Raw genomic sequence first — 27,716 nt, forward strand, 5'->3', positions numbered from 1 at the left:
CCAAATGGAATTAAAAAAAAAATACCTGGCATTTCTGACATAGTACAACAACTACATGTCTTACCTGGTCTGTGTCTCAGCTTTACTGATAACATAACTCACAACCGCAGCACAGCTCTGATAATAAACGTGTGCTTTTGATGCTGGATGCTGTTTTTCAGTGTTGTCAACACTTACAGTTTTTAATGTTTTTCACTAAGCCCCAGCTGCTGGAGTCATGGGGTTGCCGGAGCATCTCAGTGTTCCTTTTTCAATAAGTAAGTTTCTATCCCTAATGCTTGCAGAGAAAAGTGTGAAAATGTGATGCAAATACACCCTAAAGACAAAAAAGGTAAATAAAAAGCCCAACATTTATTATTTAAAAAAATCTCACGATCGTCTTATAGATCTCTAGATTTTGGGGTGGCGGGGCAGATTCATGTTTTTGAATATTTGAGGTTGCACTACTGTTTTTTGCAGAAGCAAAGCTACTCTGGGCCCTACATGAACAGCGTATTTTAAAAAAAATCTTAGCAACAGAGTGATAGACTTAAAAAAATGTAAATCCAGAGGCCACCCTTCACCAGATTATTTATAATATATTATAGATCACAGTTTGGCCTAACACTTCACAGTGTCCCTTTAATTTATGTTTGGCATTTTAAGAAAAGTATTTTAGCTAAATTAGTATTCTAGCTAAACAGTAGCAAAATGCTTTTAAAATCACACCTCAAAGTTTAAGGAAAATTGCAGTTAGACTTTAGTTAAACATCCATTATATTGCATAGTGTAGTGTTCCACTTTTAAATATTAAATACATTCTCATTTCCTAAATAAGAATAAAACATAACCTCAGCAATAATAATAATAAAATAATATGCTGGTAAATAATGAAATTGCTACTGCATAATTTGTTTATTGCTTATGTGCTACTCACTTTAATCTCATTTCCATCTTGATTAGAATATTTTAAATTTAATAATATTTTCAACTGTATAGAGCTCAGTTGTGAGGGTCTCTGACCTCTCTGTTCCTAGAAAGAAAAGGACCCTGCATCTTTCTTTGACACATCTTCCCATGGCAATTTACAAGTAGTACTGATATAATAAGAAAGACCAACTGGATTGTCAACGAAATGGCATGTCTGGAGAGGAGTCAGGGTCCTGGCAGGTTAACATAGGGCCCAATCCAAAGCCTGTTGAAATCAATGAGAGGACTTCCATTTATTTCAGTGGGCTTTGGATTGGGGCCATAGTGAGGGTATTTATGAACTAAAAATACCCTGTTCTGACCAATTAAAAAGTGCATCACCCATAAACAACATCCATCCCCTTTCATTGCTATTTACAATAGCAATAATGACCTCAGCAATAGGGATTACCGACCTCAGTGCTTACAATCAGCATGAACAATCCGTGCCATCACAGCAACAGTGCTATCCCAATCAAACAGAATCCATTAGGGCTGGAGAATGGGACCAGAAAAATATACACACCCACGTGAACCTCAATCCTTCTCCCAAACTGAACTGAACCTTTGATAAAGAGCCCTCCCACCCGCATCAAATGCTCTTTTGTACCCAAATTTGTCTCCCCCTTCTCCTCCTTCCAAGTCCTCTACAGTCAACCAGCCAGATCCTTCAGCCTAGACTTGGAAACTCCCACTGTTTTCTGTTCCCACCCCGAGGTTTCTTTTCCCTCCTCTTACTCCTCACAGGGCCCCCTACATCAGCTGCTATTCCCATCAGGGGGCTTCCACCAATTGCTGCATTGAAATCTCTCATGGTCCTAGGCCTCCTTGGGTGAGCAATATTCAGTCCATTCTGAGATGCCTCTGACCCATGAGGAGATCTGATTTGAAAATGTCCATCTTCCCTCAAATTTTTTTTCAACTTTCTTTTGATAAACTGAAAACTTTTCAACTGAAACCCAAAAATCTTTTCAGTTTGTGTAACCCCCCCACAATCCCTACAAAATAATCCTCAGATTTTGTGCTGAAAGCAGATACTTTCTATGGAGAAGATTTTTGTTTGATCAAAAAACCTATTTTGCACCAAAAAAAGGGTTTTGATTTAAAACTTTTAACCAGCCCTGCCCACAAGTGCACGAGATTTTAATACAGAGAAGCCACCCTGGGCCCAGCAGAGACTGCAAAATATTGGTTTGTACTGGGGAAGTAAACACGGAGGGAGAGGAGATGGAGAAAGTGAAGCACGAGGGCTGGGTGGACAATCGAGAATGGTAAAAGGAGTCACCAGATTTCGCCAGGAAATGGGGAGGAAATCATTTGTATCTGGAGGGAAGGAGCAGAGGAGTAGGTAGGCAGAGGTAGAGGAAGCAGGGATAAGGGGAAAGACAAAGGCAATTGGCCTGACTGGGTTGGTACCAGGAGAGAGAAGGATAGGAGGACAGGGGAGAAGGATGGGGACCTCACTAGGTTTGGATATGCATCCAGTTTTGGGTGGACTTATCTAGACTGGATCAAACCTGATGAGGCTCACCAATTGCGACCGTCCACTCAGTCTACAGAAAGAAATCATTCTTGTCATTTGTATCCTTCGAGTTTTTATTTTTGTGTGATCTCTGTGGTTTAAAAGAGCCAAATCAGAAAAAAGGAACATGGCCCTTTCCCTTTCTTTAGTGTCACACAAGAACTGCTGATTTTTTCCGCCAATTATACACCAGATTATGACACGGTAAGTTCCTTTGAGAGAAACCTGACTCTGCAAGAGCTCTCACTGATTTCAGTGGATCTACTTACAGAGTAGACTGATCAAGAGTGGAAGAAACAATTCTTAATTTTACATCTGTAACACCATTTTTTGTAACAGGTATTACAAGTCAGACCATTTTTTAAAACCCATTTAGACATATTAAATCTAAACTGACTATCAAAAAAGCGTATTTGTTGCTTATAAGTCTGAAATAAGATAAGAATGATCCTTTAGTGATACCTATCTGTAATGTCTGAAGAATTGCATAGTTGCATTTTCTTAAAAATTTGAGTTGACCAGAGAATGTGTTTTCCCGCATTGAAAATGTTGAGGGTTTTTTTTTTTTTTTTTTTTCTTTTCATATTTATCAAATATTTTCAGGGGAAAAAATCCAAACTTTTCAACAACAAGAAAATGTTTTTTTAGTTTTCAGCCAATTAAATTTTGTTTTTTTGACAAAAACATCACCATTTTTTGTTGAAAATTTTTTTGATGGAAAGTTTTTGACCGCCTGATAGAACAACCTGGCTTTTGAGCAGTCTCTGCACAGTTTTGAAACATATATGTTCCTGTGAAGGTTTCTTTCATGTGTTTAGAAAGTACTGTACATACTTTGTTTTATAACTATTGCATAGCTTTAACGGGTGTTCAAGCAGTGGTAGTTTCAGTGCTTTCATACACATATGAATAATAGCGTTTCTTAAAAAATATAATTAAAAATACCAGCATATTTTCAGAACTATGGAAAATCACTATGGTCATAGATCACAGGTCGTTCAACGGTCAAGAGATAAAATACTCTTTTTGAGATAAAGCTGTACAAATCAAAACAAAACAAACAAACAAAAAACAACACAAAAACCCCATAACAGCAGATTATGTTAGTTTATCTCAGGTAAAAGTCAGATCATAATAGCTGGTCAAATCCTGAAATCCTTACTTAAGCAAACATCCATTGGACTTCGAGAAGTTTTGCATGAGTTAGGACTGCAGGATTGGATGCAGTAGGGGCATTAACTACAAGAAGACAATCTGGACTCAATTGGCTGAACATAATCATGCAGTAAATTCTGTTGTTTACCATCTCACAGTTTAAGAGGATTGAAGGATGGAACAATGTTACAGAATCATGGGAAACTATCATTAACAAAATCTGAAACTCAGGCCACTGAACCAATTTTTAACTCCTTTTTCTTAATAGCCAGTCTAACAACATCTACAAGCAATAAAACACTCTTTATTTCAATCTCTACACTCAAACTCTACCTAACTAGAGAAGGTGTCAGCAAATATTAGTACATAGATACAACAGTTTCTCACTTTCACCTGCCCTCTGATAGTTTCCTTATGAGAGTTACAGCGGGTCATAGGAGTAAGTATCTGGAATTGAAAAATCAAAACAGAACTTGGTTTCGAAGCTCTACCTCTACTCTAGGTTTGGAAGAGGTATTTAGACATATACCTTCCTGGGAGCAACAAGAGGGCCTGTGTGTGTGTGTGTGTGTACAACAAAATATATATAAAATGGAAGTTATTCCTGAAATACAGCTGGCATTTCTGAGCCTTTTGCTGATGGTTGCCACCCTATTGAAAAGGGAGAACATTTGTACAAGTGTTACAATGGGAAGCCTAATATCTCAAACTAGTTACTGTCGGACTTCTATCAATCATCAGAGAACTTTAACTCTCCACGCAGGAAACTGCTGAGATATTCCATTTATCCCTCTCACCATGTAATAGAAAATGGACTTGTACTTATAAGTGATTTTTAAAAATTCTGGTACTTGGTGTGAGAGCATTTCACATACAAGCAGAATGGATTGTTTCAACATGTAGATTTCTTGCTTCAAAGTTAGTGAGATTAACGTCTGGTAACAAGCTTTATGGCCCAAGACAGCAATGCACTTAAGCACATGTTGAACTGTTGTGACAGTAAGCATGTGCTTCAGTGCTTTGCTGAATGGTGACTACATTCTTTCATTACTGACCCATCCTTATCCCCAGCTGTGTATTAAACAAAAAGAACGACACAAATAAAATGTAAGAAAAGCAAGCTTTACTGGCTGTCCCTCAGATACCACAGAATATGCTCCAAGCAGAAAGTCTGGGATATACACCTTAATACGCCTTCACCAAACATGGCCACTGCACCTGAGAAGCAGATCACATCAGGAAACAGGCCACCCAAATATCCTGAGAGAACCTGCTTCAATACAGATATAAAATCCACTCCAACTGCACACCCCTAGTTGTCACCCACCACCCCATCGTGGAATGCATAGGTGGTATCATCAAACATCTACAATCCAAATTCGATGGGAACTCCATCCTGAAAGAAATCTTTCCTCAATCCCCTCTTCGGGCCTTCAAACAAACCCTTAATCTCTCCAAACTCATCATGCGAAGCAGCTCCCCACAGACCAGGCCATAGCAACTCAAAGTGGCACCAAACCCTGCCAGAACAGCAGGTGCAAAACCTGAAGACATATTCCACTGCTACAATGACCAATACCCCCACAACAACACACCTTTCAGGATCCACGGGTCCTACTCATGCCTATCACAACATGTAGTATCCCTCACTCAGTGCACTAAAATCCCCAACAATAACTATGTGGGTGAAACTAGACAATCACTAAACTCTTTTAGGAACTCAGACAGGAAAATGATAAAAAACAAAAACACCTTTTTCCCAAAATGATTACGCCATTTCTGATCTATCAGTCCTCAAATGACACCTGCACAACACCTTCAAAAGACGAGCTGGGATCTTAAATTCCAAAGACCAGCTTGGATCTTAAATTTGTAACTTTGCCTGACACTGAAAATCATGGTCTTAATAAAGAATCTGAATTTTATGGTTTATTACAACAATTGTAACTCCCTCCCAGAGCCCACATTGTGCTAAACAATCTGTTTGATCTTGTATTTAGCTGTGATACTCTGAGTACCTTTCCCAGACCTGAAGAAGAGCTCTGTGTAGCTTGAAAGCTTGTCTCTCATCAACAGAAGTTGGTCCAGTAAAATATATTACCTCCCCCACCTTAACACTTATGTTACTTAGCATGCTAATATTGTTCATACTGAGAAATGGATTTTTAAGGAAAAAAAGATTTACAGAGCAAGTGAAAATGAGCAGCTAAATGCCACATGATGCTCTCTCCTGGGGATTTTGGGGGTAATTAACCCTAAAGCTCACATTGTCAGTGAACACATACATATGTGCCAGTGTTAGGAACCTACGGCTATATCTACACTACAGACCTTACAGTGGCATAGTTGTACCAGTACAGCTGAGCTGCTGTAAGGTCTCCTGTGTAGCTGGTCTATGCTGGCGGGAGAGAGCTGTCCTAGCGGCATAATTAAACCACCCCCTATGAGTGTTGTTAGCTATGTTGGCTGGAGAACCTCTCTTGCCAACATAGTGCTTGTCCACACCGGCGCTTTTGCCAGTGAAACTTATGTCCGTCAGGGGTGTATTTTTTCACACTTTAACACTTTGTCAGACTGCCTCGCTACAGTGATATATTTCACATCTATATACTTAGCTCCTCAGCTCAGTGTCTTGTACACAGCATCTCCACTGGAGTTGGTCTGATATGTCATTGTTTAGAATCAAGAGAAATCATCTGAGCAAAGAGCTAACTGTGCTCTGTGGTATAATAATACACTGTAATAAATTCATTGTTTGACATCAAAAATCAACATTTGCCAGCAGATATCACACAATTCCCATAGTTATTTCATACTCTAAGTATGGGGATGACTGTGGTATCTCAGAGGTTACTGTTAGGTAACAAATGGCTGAATTTTAATGATTGCTGTTCCCAGGCCAAGGAGAAATGTTTAGCTTTATTCACAACGTTAGTTCTTACCATAGATGAAACAACTACCAAACTCTCCCAGATGACCCTTAATTTTAAGAAGCTGATGACATTTTTTTAACCCCGCCTCCCTCAATCTATTGTTTGCCTGTTTTTCTTTACTGCTGCCTTTGCTTGGGCTCTGAACAAAATCCCAGCACAGACCAAATCACCTTATTATAGTCAAAGTATAAACCTTTCTCACACCTGAGCCAAATTTTCAAAAAGGAGAATCGACGGGTGAGAATAAGAATGATGGGTTTTGTGCTTATCAATTCTATTAGCTGCTGTGCAAGTGACACACTCCACTGCCATTGTGTGTAAATGTTAGCACTCGAGTGGTGTGTGTGCAGGGGGTTGTGGGCACGCAAATGCAGGCTGGGTTGGGGCTCTTTTGAAGATTTACTCCTATTGTGGCATATACATACCCATCTGGACAGAAGCCACAGACAGCAGTAGCTATGCCAGAATCATTTTGGGTAGAGGTAGCTGATGGGAAATAAGCCCATCCCCCAAAGGCTCACCAAACACCGGTGATGAATTGAGCGTTGCCCCCCTGCCTCTAATGCAATATCTTCCTCCAGGTACTGAAGCGCTAAAGGCCTCTCTCCAGAATTTCTGTTCAAAGGGTCTCAGCCTCCCTGCATTGTAGCAATAGTGGGAGGGAAGGTTTCCTGGCCCCAAATGGACAGGCAGCCAGGAGGGCAAGCTAATTCTCTCCTTATCACGGCTTAAATTCTCATAGATTATTTCCTGAGCCCCCCATGGTCTCCCCTCTAACATGCTATAAAAACTCAAGAGTCCATGGGGGGTGGGGTGCCCTCAGGGCTTCAGCCATTGGGCTGGTGGAGGTGGGGAGCTTGGGGCTTCTGCCCTGCGGTTGGTCAGCAGGGCTCCAGGCTTCAGCTGGAGGGAAGGGGATCTCGGGGTTTTAGCCCTGCGGGAGCGGGGGTGCCAGAGCTTGGAGTTTAAGCCTCATGGAGGGGGGAGGGATGCAGGGGCTCAGGGTTTTAGCCCCACGGAGTGGGGGCATGGTGGCTCAGGGTTCCAGCACCACAGGGGGTACCAGGGCTCGGAGCTTCTGTCCTGTGGGGCGTGCCGGGGCTCGTGGCTTCTGCCCCCCGAGAGTAGCTGGGGCTCCCCGCAGGTTTTAAAATATTTCCTGGAGCTCTGCTCTGGACAGCTCTGACTCCTTATCATCTCTTACACCCACCATGTAACCCAGGTATAGTCCCATTATTCTGCCACTGAGGTCAATGAGAGTTGTGCTCACATATCCATGATGCAAATTTGATGTTTATTCTTTAAACCAGGCAGTAATGAAACTATTCTGCTTACATTAGTTCTCCTGACTTCAGCAAACATATCTCAGCATCTTGGGCCACTTGCAATTCTTCTGAGTCATCAAAGGTCAACAGATTACATGTGCTGTTCCTATGGCAAAAGGGAAGAAAACTGTTATTAAATATACTTGGAAACAGCACAACACAGACAAGTAACCACCGCAATACTTTTTGCACACTTGTCTCCCACAGTAGATTCTTTTCTGTTACTGAGGGACAAATCTGATCATCTTTACTCTTTGGAATACAGCACCACCCAGAGGCCCAGACCAAGATTGCAGCACCTGTGTGCAAGTCACTGTACATACATACAGTAAGGGACAGTTCCTACCCCAAAGACCTTGCAGTGCAAATAGAGAAGATAGGCAAAGGTAGGGGAAAGAAATCATTGCTAGCTCTATTTTGACAGATGGGAAACTGAGGCATAGAGCGATTTAACTTGTCAGGAAGTCTGGATAGATCCAGGAATCAAGCTCAAACCTTGTCCCAAATCCAATGCCTTACTTCCAAGACCTGCTTTCCCTGAGTAAGAGTGAGGAAATTCACAGTGAGAGTAGAATAATGAACTGTATTGTACTGGTCAGATTCCTCTCTGAATGATGGTAATGTGAACTAAGAGATGAGTCTATCAAAATCAATCAAGTTACAGTTGGATGACAGGAGAACCAAGACTGAGCACAACAACAAAGCGGACAAGGTCTCCAAGATATTTAGATATTTAGTGGAAGACACGGCATTTGCCAGCAGACAGGTAAATCTATACTGATACCAGCTTCACTTGTCTTGATGTTCCTGCACCACAGCTCTCATCTCCCTACTACGCACATGGTCATGAAAACATTCTAATGTCCAGTTACTTAGCGAATGTTTTTACTGTGCTTTGAAGATGTAGGATAAAAACCTGTGTGAGCAAGAAGTCAGCTTTTCCCCATGACTAAAGACTCTGAGATAGAAAGTCTGCTCTGTGGGGGTGGGGTGGTAGTGGGGGGAGAGAGGGAGATGATTTGGTGACAACAACCTCCCCACTTCAAGAGGCCAGCACAGCCTCAGAAGTGGTTGCCACTGACCAGAGAGTTGGTGAGACCAGGGCAGTTGGGGAATACACAGATTCAGTACATCTCCTCAGCTGCCTTTGTGTGTGGGTTTCCTGTGGAGCTGTGGATAGATTTCAAAGCGGCCCTCCTACCTGATAGAGGGAACTGAAATTGATACTGGATCTGGACTGCAAAGTGTTCTATAAATGTGTCATTATTCTGACAATATCACTCAAAATGCTGGTCCATGACAGAATATTTTTACAAGAAGTATCTTCATGATAAAACAGCAAATCTTCTGCACCTGTTGGAAATAGTGAGTGAACCAGGAACCAGAATGTATTGAACATCAAATTATCATAGACTCAACCCTCCCACGCCCATATGCTTCTCTCCATTACACACTGCTGTGAGTGGAGTGGAAGACCTCAGAGTTTGTGCAAAAAGTGGTGCATATAAGGGAAGTATAGCCTCTGCATCAATCACATATCAGAGTAGCTGTGAAATACCGGGTTGGGGGCTGTAGAGAGGCAGAGGAAAAGGAGTCTGAAAGCAGCCTGTCTGCACCATGTTCCCCACTGAAAGTCATGGAACACACATGGACAGCTCCCATGTAAGTTAATGCTATTCTAAGCTGTATTTACTTTGCCTACATACTCCATTGCCTGCATCAGAGGTGTTACAGGAGCCAACAGTAACGTGCCAACTGAGCCAGTTATGCTGCCATTTGTATGGGAAAGTCCTGTAGATTTTAATATGTAAGAAACAAACAGGGTTCGATAGAAATTCCTGAAAAAACCTAAAAAATGTAATAGAGCATGATCTCTCTTTATGGTTTTCTGAACCATCCTACAGAACTGTACAGCAAGGATTTCATTCTCTAACACATTCCATAGAGCAGTTCCAAACAGCTAGAGAAGAGTTCATTTTCTATGAACTTCTATAGAACTTTACGATAAGGGGGATGATGGGGTTAAGGCTTGCAGCAGTGCAGAGGGAGCAGCTAAGTGCAACAAACCCCACCTCAGGTCATCAGCAGGGATTGAATGTGTCACCTTCACCAATACACAGACATCCACCACTTTAAAGAAGGAACCCCATTAGTGGGAAGCGGTAGTAGGCTTTTATCTTCACTATGGATTAAACATTAGAGGGGCAACATTGTCAGGAACTCAGGTGGCTCCTTGCACGGTCGCCTAGCAACCCAATGAACTTGGCTGGGCCCAATGAACCCTCACTGAGTGACTGTGCTCCCTGATTGGACAGAAGAGCCAACAGATCTCTATTAAAGTCTGATAGCAACAGCAGCACAGTGTCTGCTCAGTGCGTTCCATGCCTGCAGCCGTGTAAGACCTGCTTCCTGTACCAGTGCCGGTCTCTGCTCCTGCCCTAGTCCCTGCCTTCCTCAGAACTCCTGATTCCTGGCTCCAAGCACTGGCTAGTCTCTTGACTATGACATCTGATCTGCCCTTTGGTTCTATTCTGGATCCCGACTCCTGTCTCTGACCATTGGCTTGTCTTTTGACCTCACCGCAGGTTCTGTGCTCTGATTCTGCTCTGACCACTAGGCAAGACTCCTGTTCTGACCACTATCTTGCAATGCCTGCACCTCGGTGTGTAACAGTTTGAGCAGCCCAGCAAAAGGCAGGAGAGGCCGTCGCCCCATAGCATGGAGCTCCCCTACAGAAGGGCAACAGCAGGAGCCCGATCCACCTTTTTGGACATTGCTGGGGAACTGCGGGCTCAGGTCGCAGAATTCAGTGAGCAGAATGCAGCCCTCCAGGCCCAGTACAAGACCAGGCATTGTCTTCTGTCCCTGCAATTCTCACATCCACTTTCTGAATGACTAAGCTGCTTCTACTGGACAAAGTTCAACATCTATTATGCCAAGTTTCATAGGTTCCTTAACCAATGTCATCTCCAGTTCATGTTACAGCCACATTTGTACCCCACGGATCAGTCCTGAGTAGGACTAGTACTAATCTGCTCACCACAGAGGCTCTGATGTGGGCATCCCACTCCTGGAAAGGTCCAGGCCTCACTTTGAACACTTGGACTGCTTTGTACAGGCAATGGCAGGTGTCTTTGATAACCCTAATTGAGAACGTACTGCAGAAGCTGCTCTCCATGCCCTCTGGCAGGAGCCCGGTTCTGTCGCCAAATATGCAGTGGGATGTTGATGTCTGGCTGCAGATCCCCACTGGAATGGGGTTGCCCAGGAACACCACTTCAGGCAGGGCCTCAACAACTCTATCAAAGATGAATTAGCACCGGTGGAACCTCCGCTTAGCTGGGAGCCTTAATTGGTCTCTGTATTAGGATTGATGATTAGCTAACAAAGCGAGGCCAAGAAAAATGACACCCACAGGGAAGAATTGTTCTGTCTCCTGGGGCCCCAGTTGTCCTGCCAGATGCTGAACCAATGCAGTCGACCTGCCTAGCCCCACCTCTCTGCTGATGAGAAGAATCGTGGTTGGGCATTGGGGCTGTGTTGGTACTGGTGGCCCAGGCCCATTGCAGCCAAAGACCAGCCCACCTCCGCGTCAGGAAACGCCTGAGCCGAGCCCCAGTAAGGGGGTGAGGGTTGGGTCTGTGCTCCACTCCTCCCCTCAGCAAATCACACTGCTGCCTATCCACCAGAATTTGGCAACCCCTAGCACACATGTCACGTGGGCTGGAAGAAAGCAGACATTGTAACAGCTTGGACTAGCCTCCCTGCCTGGCCTTTACTCTGTACAGCAGAGCCCCTGTGGAAGGACAAAAAAGGGCCTCCCACAGCAGGTGCAGGATGTGCTCCCATGCACTCCAAGCCAGATGAACTGGCCAGTGTAGAGAGGTCAGGACTATGGCTGCAACTCATTTGTTCTCACCCTTCCCTCAGGCTCTGTTATTCTCACCATTGCCTGTGGAGGGGGCAGCCATGGCACTGGGCGTTTCTGGTTTGCCCTGCATTAGCTGCTGTATGAGCAAACAGATGCTAACAAGCAGAAAAACATTCAGGCATCAGGGATCCAACTACTTACCCCAAAGAGGGGGGAGGGGAAAGACTAAGAACAGCCTTTGTGAAGAAAACATCAGGGAGTGGCTTACTGAAACTCCAGGTGAGGAGAGGGGTTGGTTTGCCTCATTTATGCGGCTGCAACCGACTGAAGCCACAGATAAAAAAAGGCAGCCGCAGATTCACCCAACCCAGAGTCCTGGAGCCATACGCCCTCCTAGACCTGCACTGAATGACAAACACTTTCCAGGAGTTGCTAAAGTCCTAGGAGCACACGGTCACCAGTGCAGTGACTGACAGACTGACTCAATAAGGAGCTACAGCCACTGGTAAGTGCCCAGTTCTCTCCCATCCTCTTCCTGGCATGAGGGTTAAGATTTTTCTGATTATTTTCCACATGCAGCTGCAGTGGAGATGAGTCTCTGTCACATACCACCTCTCTTGGCGAGCAGTACATTCAATTTTTAACTCACCCTTTTGTAACGACTTTTTGCTTGAAAATATTTACTGTTAAAAGCAATTGCTGGGGTGCCCAAGGCTGCTGCAGTCAGGCCAGCCAAGCTACCCCTGTGCATCCCAAAAGGATTTACAGTAACATTTTGGAAATCGATACTAAGAGCCGTCTCAGGGTTTGCTGTAGGAAAATGAGTCAGTATCTTCAACATCTAAAATATCTCTGAACATTTAAAATTAAGCTACGTGAAATAACAATAACTTTCCCCCCACCCCCTTTGAGAGCAACGCTGTGGCTAACATGTTACATACACCAAAGGAAGGATTTTTTTGGCACACCTTTTTTCCTCCTCAGTTACGCCAGCATAAATCCAGATAACTCCATCGGCTCTGGTGGAATTATCTGAATTTACAATTAACTGATGAATCTCAGAACTGTAAAATAGCACCCCATTCACATGTACTATTTTTATATGACACTCTCTGGCGTTAATATTTATGCCTTAGCATTTCAGTCTAGTATGACTAATTTATGATTTCTGTGGAGATGGGGACTTTCAATCTGCCTCCTCTTACTACTGTAAAATTCCCATCTTCATTGTGACATTAATATAGTTTTAGGTATTTAATTTCCTTCTTTGTTTTTTTAAAAAGAGGAAATCTGACTCTACGGATGTGAGCCTCAACTAAGCATGGGGTCACAAATTCAACTAAATGCACCACGGCATAGATAGAATCATAAAAAGTAATCTACTGAAGGTATTTCAATGCATAGAACTCCAGGGAGCTACATAATTCTGCATGCCTCTGTTGCTCTATATGATTAAAATTACTAGAGCATATATTTTCATTACTTTAAATGTTGTTATTTTTTAATCTATTTTTTCACCTAATCTTGTCAAAGCTCATATCCTGTAGTGATATACATGCAAAGACTCCATTTTGCAAACCTTACTTGGAAGTTACAAATATTCACATAAGTAGCCTCCCAGGATGACAAAAGGTGGCCAGATCAGTTCCAAAGTTAGTACTTTTATAACAAAATTATTTTGAGTTGGGTGAAAAAAATTATCCAAATAATGCATGAAAGAAGTGTTGTTTTTTGACCCTTGGCTAATAACAAAAAGGCCTAGAAGATTTTCTTCAAACCTTCACTTTTGGGCTTAGGGCAAGAGTAAAAGATTTTAGACCTAAGGATAACACACACACACTGAATGAGATTGTCATCTCAATAAAAATTAATAGCATAGCTAGTGATAATACAGTGAGGGATTGGATGATAGATTAACACCCACCAGTAATAAGATCAGGAGAGATTTTATGAGTCAGCACAGATGAGAAACAGAGAATTTTTTCTTTAGTTTCATGGGAAACTAGAACTTGAACGTTGGTCACTTCCCCCTGGAAAAAGCACTATTTAATGTAACTTTGTTGTTGTGGTCATCGGTTTTACGAGTTAGTTCCGGCTACACATTGAAACCTGTTTGTAGTGTGACCTATTTTCAAAGATGTGGGAACAAGTGACACTCTGAATGTCCTGAGTGATTTTCACTGAACTCCAGACATTTAGTTGTAGAGATCCAGTGAGTGTATGGTCACTGTATGAGTTGGCTAATAGTATTTAAGGGGAAAACCCTAGGTCTTCTCAGTGTTTGGGATTCACTCATTGACGCATAGCTGCACTGGTGCAATTGTCAACTGTAGACAAGGAAAGCCATGATTTGCACTACCTTAGTTTACCCCTGCTTGAATGTAGGATAGTTAATTGGTGCAAATCACAGGTTTCCTTGAGCCCATTCCTGTCCACCCTTGGATTTTACATGGTTTACATGGTTCCTGGCCATCAATGACTAAAATTGAAACTAATCCCAAGTAGAGATCACGGCCTATAGAAAAAGACATTTCCCAGAGGGAACGAAAAAGATTAGATAACTAGTCATTGCAGAAAATGGAGGTGTTTTTTAAACTAGAGGCTGTTAAGGAAGACAGGTGGATTTCCTTGTTAGTTGTGACACATAGTTTGAGACAATTGTTTTTCACTCCCAGGAGCTTTTGGAAAGTTATGTTAGTTTTATTTAACAGTTTTTAAAGAAAAGTGTGAACCCAGGGACTGTACAGCTTCTTAAAAATGAAACAGAAGTAATCCTAGCCATTAAAAATGTTTAACCTGCACAGAGCACTTGAAAAGCTGCAGCCAGTATGCTGTTAAAAGCAAATGTAAATGACGTAGCATATTTAGAGAGATTTGTTTTTGGAAAACTTGCGTTATGAAAATGAAGCTGCAAATATAACTGAAAACTGCAGGGTCAAATCCTGCTCATCTTACCCACCCACAGAGCCCCCTGGATTTCAAAGGGACAACTCATGTGAGGAAGGAGAGTAGGATCTGGCCTGCAGGCTCATACGAGAAGGCTTTCTGTGAATATGCCTCGGTTTTACACTCATCTCAGTCCTGTCTCAAGGTCTGTATTTTACATGTCACTTACCCACCTTATTCCCTCTCAAGTTCATAGTGTTGTTTTCAAGACTGAATAAAGATCTGACTGCAGATGGCATTTACGAGCATGGTGAGTATAAATCTACTACTGCCGAATAATCTCTCTCTCTTCCCCCCTTTCAGTTTGTGACCGAGGCTATACCATCATTCCCTAAGGCACTGCAACACATTCCCCTGAACATATTCTAGAACTGTGTTGTCCTCTCCAAACTAGCAATAAACATCTGTTCAGTCATGGATGCTCCTGCCATATCAAACAACTCGGCTCACGCAAACTTGTAGTATGGTTTAGCCAAAAGATGCTGGACGTGAATTTGCCTGCTCAGCTGAGGATATAACTGTACTTTGCTCCCCTGTTGGATCTTCCAGCTGAGGATCTTAAAGCACTTTACCCTGAAACACCTTTGCGAGATAAGTATTATTGTCTGTAGTTTATAGCTGAGGAGCTGAGCTGCCCATTTACATCCTCAGCTGATGTAAATGGGCAGCTATGTTAATTTCCTCCCGCTGTGTGGTTCTCGCCTAGGGAATGAAAAGCAGAGAACTTTATTGATTTGCCTAAATTCACACAAGAAGAGCATAGATTGTACCTGTGCATTATCTGCACTCAAATGTATTTGGGTTATTGGGCATTACGCTGATCGACAGTCAACGGAGGGTTTGAAATTTCCAATTTCTGGTGGTGGAAAATTTGCCCAGGTTATTGCAAAAATAATTCAAAATTCCACCTTCATTGTTTCTTATTCAATGATTTTGTCAGCATGTAATTAATCTGATGTTCCCCTGCAGACCACCCAGAACTACTTGGCTAACCTGGATTATTTTACGGGTTCTAGTTCTGTGTTGCCGCAATACAACAACCCATTTAACCACACAGACGTCATTTGTGAAAAAGGTCACGCCTGGCAGTTTGCTCAAACTTTCCTGCCAGCATTTTTCTGGATTGTCTTCTCCATTGGCACCATGGGTAATGCCTTAGTCATCCTCGTCTACTGGAAATACAGACACAGAAAGAGCATCACTGACAGATACCTGCTGCACCTGGCCATTGCTGATCTGCTCCTCCTTCTCACTCTCCCTTTCTGGGCAAAAGCAGCTTCAGATGGCTGGATCTTTAAGAATTTCATGTGTAAAATTGTCAATAGCATGTACAAGATCAACTTCTACAGCTGTATGTTGTTTCTGACATGCATTAGTTTTGACAGGTACATTACAATTGTGCAGGCCATGAAAGCTAAGAACTCTAAGCGAAAAAGGCTTCTGCGCAGTAAACTAGTTTGCTTTGGTGTTTGGCTGACTGCAATAGGCTTATGCATCCCAGAAATAATATACAGTGAATCTAAGCAAGTTAGTGATACAACTACTTGCAAGATGGTATACCCTACCACAGTTACCCGAACCATCAAAGTTACTATCCTAGCTTTGAAAATCACAATAGGATTCCTCCTTCCTCTCTTTGTCATGGTTACTTGTTATGCTTTTATAATTCATACCCTTCTTCAAGCGAAAAGATCCCCAAAGCACAAATCATTAAAGATCATCATCATGATTATCATAGCTTTCCTCCTCTCCCAGTTGCCCTACAACAGCATTTTGCTGGTCAAAACCATTGACACCTACACCATGGTCATATATGACTGCAAAACCTCTGACAACATTGACCTGGGATTCCAGATAACTCAGAGCATCGCCTTCCTTCACAGCTGCCTGAACCCCTTCCTCTATGTGTTTGCTGGGGAGAGATTCCGTAAAGCCCTCTTTAAAATTCTGGAGGATGCAATTCACCGCACTGGTAAGAGCCGAGAACAGAGCTCTTTCATATATGATAGCCAAGAAGGGAGCTCAAAATGGTCTGGATTGCTGGGGCCATCAAAAATCAGGAGCTCTCTCATTTTGAGTATGCACCAATATTCCTCACTCACACCCAACTTTTGCCAAGCTACTTTTGAAGTTAATGGGAGTCTGGCTAGAGGAAGGAGTACTGAATTCAGTGCTCTGTAAGTGATCCTTACCCTGTGAAAGAAAAAGAAAGATCCTGCTCAACAAAGTGAATTAGGATCTTCATCAGGGGCTTGATCCAATGATCCTTCAAAGTATTGAGCAGTCTCAACTTCTGCTGAAGTCAGCAGGAGTTGAGGGTGCTCCGCACCTTCCCCTGGAGTGCTGAACACCTTCAAAGATCGAGCCCTACACTTCTGGCTGAAAGTGAAACCATTAAAAAGAGCCAGAGAAATAGTATAATGCTATCTGGAAGCAGAACTGTCAAAGGATAGGGGATTTTAAAAACAAATCTTGTTACAACTGTAAATATCCAACCCAGCTGTGGCAATGAACAATCTGAAGCAGCAAGGGATTTAAGGGAATGATCACCTGTGGTCATGGAGCTCAGTTACTGTAGCCATGGACATAGCTAAGACTTGGTGGCTGCTTCACACTGCCCCATTCCGATCCATGCCGACTGACTAAAGCCAGGGGAGGAGTCAGGCCAGTACTGTTTTCAATGGGAGTTGCAGGTGCTCAGTACCTGTCAGGATCAGGCCTTAATTGGTTGATGTTTGTATAATGCTTCATAAATGAAAAATGCTACAGATTGTTACGGTCATGTCACTGACAGCTTTTCAAAGTCCCTTTTCTGTAACAGGTGAAAGTAGGGTTGCCAAGTTTCTACTTGCACAAAACCAAACAACCTTGCCCTGCTCCCTGCCCCGCCCACCGCTCACTCCATCCCCATCCCCTTCCCCTCCCTCTGTCGCTTGCTCTCCCCACCCTCACTCACTCATTTTTACCGGGCTGGCTCAGGGGCGGTTGTGAGGGCTCTGTCTGGGAGTACAGACTCTATGGTGGGCTGGGTGGTGAGGAGTTTAGGGTGTAGGATGGGGCTCCGGGCTGTGGCTGAGGGGTTTGGAGGATGGGAGGGGGATCAGGGCTGGGGCATGGTCATGGGAGGGGGGTCAGGAGTGCCGGCACCGGGCGGGGCTTACTTTAGATGATTCCTGGAAGCGGCAGCATATTCCCACTCCGGCTCCTAAATGGAGGCGTGGCCAGGTAGCTCTGCACACAGCCCTATCTTCAGGCGCCACCCCTGCAGCTCCCATTGGCTGCGGTTCCCAGCCAATGGGAGCTGCGGAGCCGGCGCTTGGGACAGGGGCAGTGCGTAGAGCCCCCTGGCTGGCCCTATGCCTAGGTGCTTCATGGGGGACGTGCCGCTGCTTCCAGGTGCTGCAGGGAGCCACAGCAGGCCAGGAACCAGCCTTAGCCCTGCTGCACCACTGACCGGACATATAATGGCCTGATCAGCGGTGCTGACTGGAGCCGCCAGGGCCCCTTTTTGACTGGGTGTTCCGGGCAAAAACTGGACACCTGGCAACCTGAGGTGAAAGCTGTTTTTAGTGAGAGTCGCAACATTTCTCAGGATCAGCCCCAGAATCACCTAGGGTAAATTTCTGCATTCAGTGACATCATTTTAAATTCAGAGCAACTCTGGCTCCTTCACTAGAGTTACTCCAGATTTACACCAGCGTGAATGAGAACTGAATTTGACTCCCCTGATGCTTTTTTATTCAGTTTCTGATTTGTAAGTGTAACCTCAGTGAAGGCAGATTTAATTTTGTTCTGCTTCCAAAGCTGCTACATTGCTAGAATAGTGGACATATGATGGTTTCTTGCTGGTGGAACTGAGTTGATTTAGATTCTTTTTTGGTAGGTCTTTGATTTTAGGGTGAAACTATGTGCACTGTTTGTACCATAATGCTTTGATGTTAGACACTTGCACTATATATACACATAAATAAACATTGTATCGTACAGCACAATTTTTAGAGGGTCATATTTGTAATTTTCTAGCAATATGGGATTTGCCTTTTACCATCTGGTAAAACTGGACGTAACGAACAAACGGATGCCTGAATGAACCACGGTGAGCATAATAAACTGGTTCAGAAAGTGCATCCAGCCTGAGGCCTGTAAGGCAGAGAGAGGGAAGGAGTGGAACCTAAGGTGCGGGAACAGTTTAGAGAGACTGGAGATGGGCCAGTCTCACACATTATGCAATTATAATGTCCTGCGCATCTATAGCATCTGCTGCTCAGGGGTGTCAAAAGCATCTCACAGGCATGAATGAATTTAGCCTCTCAATATTCCAAGTGCACAGGGAGACTGCGGCAGAGTCAGAAACGGAATCCAGCTCAGGGTCTCCTGTCTCGCTTTTCGGTGCCATAAACACAAGACCATCCTTCTGATTGACAAGATCTGCGCATAAGTGGTACACAGCTTTGCTGTCTGCTCTCTTCTGCTCCCTAATATGCACTGGACTGTACGTCTCTTGGTGGCCATTTTCGTTTCGGTAAGCACTCATGGAAGGAGCTCTTTCAGTGTTATCATGGCTCCAGGACGAGTGCAACAGGCACACAGGGCATTGGAATTAAGGATCATATTCCCAGCTAGCCTCCATTCTGAGCACAATTTTCACACTGACCCATCGGCACGTACAAAGCCTAAATCGTTGTGCACAAAGAAGGCAGCTAGACACACAATGACCTGACTGGCACACGTGTGGGCAAACGGACATACACAGGCAGTTTTGAGATTGCAAGTTTCAAGAATGCTGAGGAAAACATGGTACAAAAAAGGAAAGATAACTCTTTAAAGTAAATGGTAAGGAAAAGTCCCAAAGAAAGAGCTAAGATAGGGCTTATGCAAAGAAGACTTTGGTGACAAAGCCCCAAATTGCAAGTAGAAGCAACAAAACTGCTGTTTATTGAAATGATGTAGGATTTATTAACCTATTGAGAGTTTGGCCTTACAAGGCGTGGAGCATTCCTAGGACATTCTGAGTGCCCTCAGCTATCACAGGCTACAGTTGATTGTGCTCAGCACCATGCAGGAGTGCTCAGCGCTTTGCCGGATGGCGCTTCAACACAACGCGAAACAGCATGAAAAGAACATGATAGACTGATTACTTTTAGTACACGAGAGAGCAAAGCATGTTATGGAAAATAAATCCCGAGTTCGTGTCTGTTTGAGAGATGCTCGCTGCACTGGGGCATAGAATAAAACCAATGGACACATTTATGAACCCCACAGCTCTTTGTGAGGCTTTGTATATTAAAGTTGTTCTATACAATAGAATTATCCTGGTAAAAAAACCCCTAGATAATTAGAGTATTTTAAACGCGCACAAACATTTAGAACAGGTGTTACTTAGAGCCCCTTTGGAGCCTCACTTATCTCAAGGCAGGGACGGAAATGAGCCATAAACATAGCATTGTTTTTCTGCTAATTAAATTCTAGTTAAAGTTTTACTTCCCCTGCAAGCTGCCTTCTTAATCCTTAGCCCTGAACAGTAAATGAGCAAACCTTAGGCGCTGACTTGATGTCCAGGACAAATGGCCTTCTCTGACACGAGTTCCAGCTCCAGCCAGCAGCTCCTAGGACTCACCTTGTGAGCACAGTGCTGCTTTCACTGCCTTTTTAGCGCAGCTGTGAGAACCACAGTGAGTTCAGGCTTTGGCTAAAGCAGTGGAATCTTCACGTATGATAGACAGTGCACCGGCTTCCCAAACAGCAAGAAAACCACATTAGCATCTGCCAATCGAAAAATCTACACCAGCAGAGCAAACTATGTAGATAATTACCCATGAGGCACGGATTAGTTCTTCACCACTGTTCTTCACATATCCCCCAGTGTGGGGAAAAAGTGAAAGACTGCACTTCAAAATACCCCCACCTGGTTGCATGTCACTTTCAGTATTACTTTTTTGTCAGCCCTTTGAAGTCTCAAGTCTCCTTTATAGAAATAATGGCTTCTTTTCTGTGTGGTATCTGGTGAACGATGTTCCTGGGTTAATTGACACATGAAGCTTTTGAGTGTTCTGAAACCTAATCTGTATTTTCTCATACAGAAAGGTTGCGACCCGGTCATGCTACTTTGCCTATGAGTCATTTCTTGGATCTCCTTGTATTGTCATCCGAAGGTTTTTAAAGCAACGACAGTCTAATGTGTTATACAGAAATAGAACAATTAGATTGCAGGCTATGGGACCTTGGCATAATTTGGACAGAAAGGCTTAGAAAAACTGCCCCATTTGGAACCTGTCCAGCACATTGTATAATAACTGTGCCGTATCTCCAGGTCTTAGTCAGCCCAAATTCTTAATTGATTTCACTGGGACTTTTGCCTGAATAAAGACTGGTAAGAACTATGAGCTAGTTTTTGCTCTGTTACAGCAAAAGAAAGCTGATGTAACTTTGCTGGATTTGCACTAGTGTAACAGAGCAGGACATAACTCTGAGTAGGCTTTTGTGCACAGAATTTTGAGGAGACAATAGGAAAGAGAGAGAATAATTTAAAAAACCTGTAGGCTCTGAGCTACTTAAAAATTGGTGTTACAGAAAGAAACGTTTCCACTGATGGGCCAAATGCAGCACCATTTACAGGGGGCCCAATGAGTTGAGTGCACACGAGGGCAGAATTTGGCCAATATCGTATACGCTTGGTGGTGTAATTTCAGCTCTCTGCATCATGACTGTTTGCTTCTCCCACGGGCTTCACCCTGCACCCCCATCCTGTGTAGTTTTAGCACGTGCTCAATTCATAAGGTCTTACACAGCACAGACAAAAATTAAACAAATACGTGACCTAATTTGGCACAGACTCACCTGTCACAGCCAGGTTTGCTGGCTCACTCACCTGTTACACCAGTCTGACAAGACTCCTTTGAGGAAGTGGGAAAATCTCTGAGGAGCGCCCCAGTTGTGTTTCATCCCATGTATGATTCTTCAGTGATGCATTGCTATCTGTGGTGATGTTGTTCCTTCTCACGCACTCACCCCCCACCCCCATGTTCCATAGTGATCCCCTCCATTATTTCATTGTAGGATAAAGCCAAAATTTTCAAATGTGGGTGCCTAAAGTTAGGTTCCTACTTCCATATATGGGCACCTACACGTGTGGCCTGATTTTCAAAAGCATCTGTGGAAGCTCCTGGGTGCTCAGCGATTTTGAAAATCAAGTCACTTAATATCAGTGCTTAAACATGCATTTCAGGGTACAGCTACACAGCCACCAGCAGCGAGCCTCTAAGCCTGGGTCGACAGTCTTGGGCTCACCCTACAAATAGCTGTGTAGCAGCACTTTGAAGTTGTGGCCTTCAGAATCGAGCTTCAGACCAAACTGCCATGTTTACATAGCTATTATTAGCAGGGTGGCATAAGCCTTGTAAGCCCAAGTCTGTCAACCCGGGCTCGGAGACTCCTTTCCACAGACTTACCCTAAGAGGCTAACTTTAGGCACCCATGTTTCAAAATCTTGGCCAATATCAATTTTCTCTTACTTCTGACCGCCAAACACAAAAGGTAAATTAAAAAAATTGGGTTAGAATACTTAAATCAATGGAGAAATACCAGAGAGGAACTTGGCCCAATGGGCCAAATTCTGACCTTGATTACACCTATGTGTTTTCCATTGACTCAGTTTGTCCAGGTGTCGATGAATGCTGATTATGGCCCACGGGGCATTAAGTCTTCTCATTGATCTAGCAAAGAACAGACATTCCCCCCTCCTCCTCCCAGTAACAATTTGCTCACTAGAAATTTGACTTCTGGGTCCTTACTGTATATAATCTGAATTCAATGCATCTCATTATGGGTTAAATTCACCTCTGTGCAAAGAACCAGAACAAAGTCTATGCATCATGTAAGCATTTGCAGAGGTGTGAATTTCACCCGATTACTTTATTGGCATGATACAAGGCAAGCCTCAAGATTTTTCTTAATTTTTTTCTTGCTTAAAACCTGATTGTGCAGTATTTCAATTTCTCATTTTCAAGAAAAAACCAAGGATGCTCACTCTAAATGATACAGAATTTTATTTATTGAATTCCTGAGTAAAAATAAAAAGCATCAAGAAATATTCCAGTACAAAGCCGTCTACATCCCCATAAATGTACAGACGTCAATATTCAAAAAAGCTTTATTCCTCTGTGAAAGTTAAGTTGAACTTGGTGCAAATCCATTGTGCAATTCTTTGGCAGTTATGACCAAAAGATATTTCTGAAGAAATTATAGTAAATTTCATTGAGCATTATTAAAACTATAGTGCAAGTTCAATTTTAAAACAAAACCAAGTCAAGTCATGTATTGCAGCTTTACAACTTCATCATTTTACAAAGCTGTAAACTCTTTTTATGCAATACATGTCAGTAAGTTTTCATGAACCAATTTTCAGTAACACTTATAGAAGTGTAAAGGAACACTGTCAAGCAATGAAAAAAACAAAAAGACAAAAAACAATTAAATTCTACCCTACGCAGAGTAAACTCTGATGGGAGAGAATCATTAGCCACATCCTCTGACTCCCAGCAAACACACCTGACTGCACATCACTGTTACCGCTACCTAAATATGTGTAAATCCTTGAGCCCAGTAATGGGCATTGTGTTGTTAGGTAACTGGCTTCTGCTGTGCTATAATGTGTACCCTCTGTGTAACAAAAGTACCACTCACTTTTAATTTAATTTCATTACAGATTAAAATGTATCTTTTGTCTTATTTCCATGGCTGCTGATGGTCAGTTCTTAAAAGACCAATTTCAGCAAAGCACATGAGCGTGTGCTTCACTTTAAGTTGACGAGCCATCCCAATAACTTGAAAGTTAAGCATGTCCGTAAGTTGAATTGCGGCTTATGACACTTGAATGATGGCTGTTCTTATAACATCCTTCTGGACTATTTGTTTGCTGTATTGTCCATTCGGGGCTGCTTTGCCTCCATTTATTAATGTTCAAATGGAAAACCAGGTAGGTTAACAGGTTGTCACACAGCACCTTGGCTTGATATGTAGAAACACTCCAGTCTATTGGATTGCATGGATGGATTCCTGTTCAGTTTAAACCACACCATAATAATTAATTAAGAATATTTCATCCAACGTTAACAGTATAAATCTCCTGTTTCTAAATACATTATTTGTAAATCCCTCGTATTGGCTTAAAAATAGCCTTTTTTTTTGGCCTCTGAAACGCTCCAGAGATCAAAGGGGCTATAAAGCCAGCCAACTGGAGCAGCTGGGGATTGCCCAGGTGGCTGTTGTGGAGCTGCCATCCCCTCTTAGCCACATCTCCCACATCTCATTTGATGTGCGGGGTGTGGCCAGAGCACAGGGCATACTCAGCTGCTCCCCAGTCAGCATAACAGCCCACTAGGGTGAAGTTCTGGGATATTGCCTTTTTTCAATTTTTTCAACTGGAAAACACTTTAAAAAAAAAAAGCAACCCCTCCCCCCCTGCATTTCTGATGTCGCACAACTGCTACATGTCTTACCTCGTTTATGTCTCAGCTTTATTGATAACATAACTCACCAACATCAGCACAGCTCTGATAATAAACGTGTGCTTTTGATGCTGGATGCTGTTTTTCAGTGTTGCCAACACTTACAGTTTTTAGTGTTTTTCACTAAGCCCCAGCTGCTGGAGTCATGGGGTTGCAGGAGAATCTCAGTGTTCTTTTTTCCAATAAGTAACTTTCTACACCCTGATGCTTGCAGAGAAAAGTGTGAAAATGTGATGCAAATGCACCCTAAAGACTCAAAAGCAAAAAAGGTAAAATAAAAAGCCCAACATTTATTATTTAAAAAAATCTCACAATCGGCTTATAAATCTCTAGATTTTGGGGTGGCGCGGCAAATTCATGTTTTTGAATATTTGAGGTTGCACTACTGTTTTTTGCAGAAGCAAAGCTACTCTGGGCCCTACATGAACAGCGTATTTTTTTAAAAAAAAATCTTTGCAACAGAGTGATAGATTTTTAAAAAAGAGACAGAGAAAAAGTAAATCCAGAGGCCACCCTCTCTCAGATTATTCATAACATATTATAAATCACAGTTTGGCCTAACACTTGACAGTGTCCCTTTAACTTATGTTTGGCATTTTAAGAAAAATATCTTAGTGAAATTAGTATTCTAACTAAACAGTAGCAAGATGCTTTTAAAATCACACCTAAAAGTTTAAGGAAAATTGCAGTGGACTTCAGTTAAACATCCATTATATTGCATAGTGTATGGTACATAGTATTCCACTTTTAAACATTAAATAAACTCTCATTGCCTAAATAAGAATAAAACATAACCAAAGCACTAAAATAATATGCTGGTAAATAATGAAATTGCCAGTGCATAATTTGTTTATTGCTTATGTGCTACTCACTTTAATCTCAATTCCATGTTGATTAGAATCTTTTTAATTTAATCGTATTTTCAGCAGTATAGAGCTCAGTTGTGAGGGTCTCTGACCTCTCTGTTTCTAACAAGAAAAGGACCCTGCATCTTCCCACGGCACTTTACAAGTAGTACTAATATAATAAGAAAGACTAACTGGATTGTCAACTAAATGGCATGTCTTGAGAGGAGTCAGGGTCCTGGCAGGTTAACATAGGGCCCAATCCATAGCCTGTTGAAATCAATTAAAATTAAAATTTATTTCAGTGGGCTTTGGATTGGGGCCATAGCGAGGGCATTTATGGTCTAGAAATACCCTGTATAGACCAATTAAAAAGTGCATCACCCGTAAACAACATCCATCCCCTTTCATTGCCGTTTACAATAGCAATAATGACCTCAGCAATAGGGATTGGCGGCCTTCAGCTGTACTTTGGGCCCTGGATTCCCACTGTTTTCTGTTCCCACCCCCAGGTTTCTTTTCTCTCTTTTAACTTCTCACAGGGCCCCCTACATCAGCTGCTATTCCCATCAGGGAGCTGTCAAATTCCTGGCAGGCTCTGCTGGGCTTCCATCAATTGCTGCATTGAAATCTGTCATGGTCTCACACTCCCAGGCTATTTGAGTGAGGGATATCCAGTCCATTCTGAGATTTGTGTCACTCATGAGGAGATCTGGTTGGAAAATGTCCACCCCCACAAATAAATTCAACTTTTTGTTTATAACCTAAGAACTTTTCAATTGACACCCCAAAATCTTTTGTTTTTCCAGTTTTTGTAAAAAAATCAAACAAACTCAAAACCACAAATAACCCCTTAAATTTTAAATCTATGCAGCTTTTTATTTAAAATAAAAAAGCCCAATTTTCCACCAAAACCAATTTTGACTGAAAACTTTTAACCAGCCTGGCCCACAAGTGCATAAGATTTTAATAAAGGAGCCACCTTGGGCCCAGCAGAGAAAGGAAGGGCAAAGGAAAGTGACCTGACTGGGTTGGTACCAGGAGAGAGAAGGATAGGAGCATAGGGGAGAAGGACGAGGACCTCAGTAGGTTTGGATATGCATCCAGTTTTGGGTGGACTTATCCAGACTGGATCAAACCTAATGACGCTCACCAATTGCGACCTTCCACTCAGTCTATAGAAAGGAATCACTCTCGTCATTTGTATCCTTCGAGTTTTTATTTTTGTGTGATCGCTGTGGTTTAAAAGACCCAACTCAGAAAAAAGGAACATGGCCCTTTCCCTTTCTTTAGTGTCACACATTAGAACTTCTGGATTTTTCTGCCAGTTATACACCAGATTGTGACACGGTAAGTTGCTTTGAGAGAAACCTAACTCTGCAAGAGCTCCCATTGTTTTCAGTGGGTCTACTTACAGAGAAGGGCGGTCAAGTGTGGAAGAAATAATCCTTCATTTTACAACTGTTGCAGCTTTTTTTTCTTTTTTTGTAACGGACATTAAATGTCAGAGCGTTTTTTAAAACCCTGTTAGACATTTTAAACCAAAACTGAATATCTAAAAAGTATTATTTGTTGCTTACAAGTCTGAAAAAAGGTAAGAACAATCCTTTAATGATACCTATCTGTAACGTCTAGCGTATTGCATAGTTGCATTTTTTATAGTTTTTTATCATTTTGAGCTGGTCAGAAAATGTTTTTTCCCCAACTGAAAATTTCAATTTTTTATTTTTATTTTTATAAAAAATTTCCAAGAAAAAATATAAGCTTTTCAACAAAATAATATTTTCCAGTTTTCAACCAACTAATTTTTCTTTACAAAAATGTCAAAAACCAAATTTTCGTTGAAAAAAATGTTGAAGAAATTTTTTTTGACCAATTCTACCTAACAACATGGCTTTGAGCAATCTCTACACAGTACTGAACCATTAGTGTTCCTGTGAAGGGTTTCTTTCTTTTGTGTAAACACATTGTAAGTGCTTTGTTTTGTGACTACTGCATAGCTTAAGGAGGTGTAAAAACAATGATATTTTTAGTGCTTACATACATATAAATAATAGTGTTTCTTAAAAATATAATTTAAAAAGGACACCATATATTCAAGGCTATGGAAAATCACTTCCATCGTAGATCACAGGGTGTTCAACAGTGAAGTGATAAAATACTTTTTTTGAGATAAACCTGTACAAAACAAACAGAAGATCATGTTAGTCTAACTCAAGTAAAACTAAGATCATAATAGCTGGTCAAACCCTGCAGTCCCTACTCAGGCAAAACATCTATTGGACTTCAAGAAGTTTTGTGTGAGTTAGGATTGGATGCAGGATTGGATGCAGTAGGAGGATTAACTACAAGAAGACAATCCTGACTCTGAACTGGTTGTAAATAATCATGTAGTAAGTTTCTGTTGTTTACTGTCTCAGAGATCAAGAGCATCAAAGGATGGAAAATTGTTACAGAATCACAGGAAACTATCTTTAATAAAATCTGAAACTCAGGCCACTGAACCAATTTTTGACCTCTTTTTTACTAGCCAGTCTATTAAAGTCTACAAGTAGAGAATAGAATAGAATAGAATATCAGGGTTGGAAGGGACCTCAGGAGGTCATCTAGTCCAACCCCCTGCTCAAAGCAGGACCAATCCCCAACTAAATCATCCCAACCACGG

The 27,716-nt window shown here is 42.2% G+C and overlaps 2 protein-coding genes across 11 annotated transcripts in view; one reads left to right on the forward strand and one right to left on the reverse strand.

Moving 5' to 3' along the window:
- Window positions 1–11,904: 11,904 nt before the first annotated feature.
- LOC125631024 (C-C chemokine receptor type 9-like) lies at window positions 11,905–17,793 on the forward strand. 4 transcript variants are annotated; one of them, XM_075125685.1, is made up of 3 exons: window positions 11,905–12,259; window positions 14,720–14,950; window positions 15,670–17,793. In XM_075125685.1, the coding sequence occupies exons 2-3, from the start codon at window positions 14,933–14,935 to the stop codon at window positions 16,879–16,881; spliced, it is 1,230 nt and encodes a 409-aa protein (XP_074981786.1). In that variant the 5' UTR covers window positions 11,905–12,259; window positions 14,720–14,932; the 3' UTR covers window positions 16,882–17,793. The 4 variants fall into 4 exon arrangements, with proteins under 4 accessions (XP_074981786.1, XP_074981788.1, XP_074981785.1 ...); XM_075125687.1 differs by having other exon boundaries at window positions 14,720–14,845; window positions 15,004–17,793; XM_075125684.1 differs by having other exon boundaries at window positions 14,890–14,950.
- A 4,933-nt stretch (window positions 17,794–22,726) lies between these two features.
- LOC125631720 (FYVE and coiled-coil domain-containing protein 1) overlaps window positions 22,727–27,716 on the reverse strand; it is an 85,771-nt gene continuing 80,781 nt past the window's right edge. For all 7 annotated transcript variants that reach the window (XM_048838819.2, XM_048838821.2, XM_048838817.2 and 4 more), the window contains one exon: window positions 22,727–27,229. In XM_048838819.2, coding sequence (XP_048694776.1) covers window positions 27,154–27,229 — 76 coding nt within the window. In that variant the 3' untranslated portion in view covers window positions 22,727–27,153. The remainder of the gene's footprint in view (window positions 27,230–27,716) is intronic.

The sequence above is a fragment of the Caretta caretta genome, chromosome 2, assembly GCF_965140235.1.
Source record: "Caretta caretta isolate rCarCar2 chromosome 2, rCarCar1.hap1, whole genome shotgun sequence".
Lineage (NCBI taxonomy): Eukaryota > Metazoa > Chordata > Testudines > Cheloniidae > Caretta > Caretta caretta.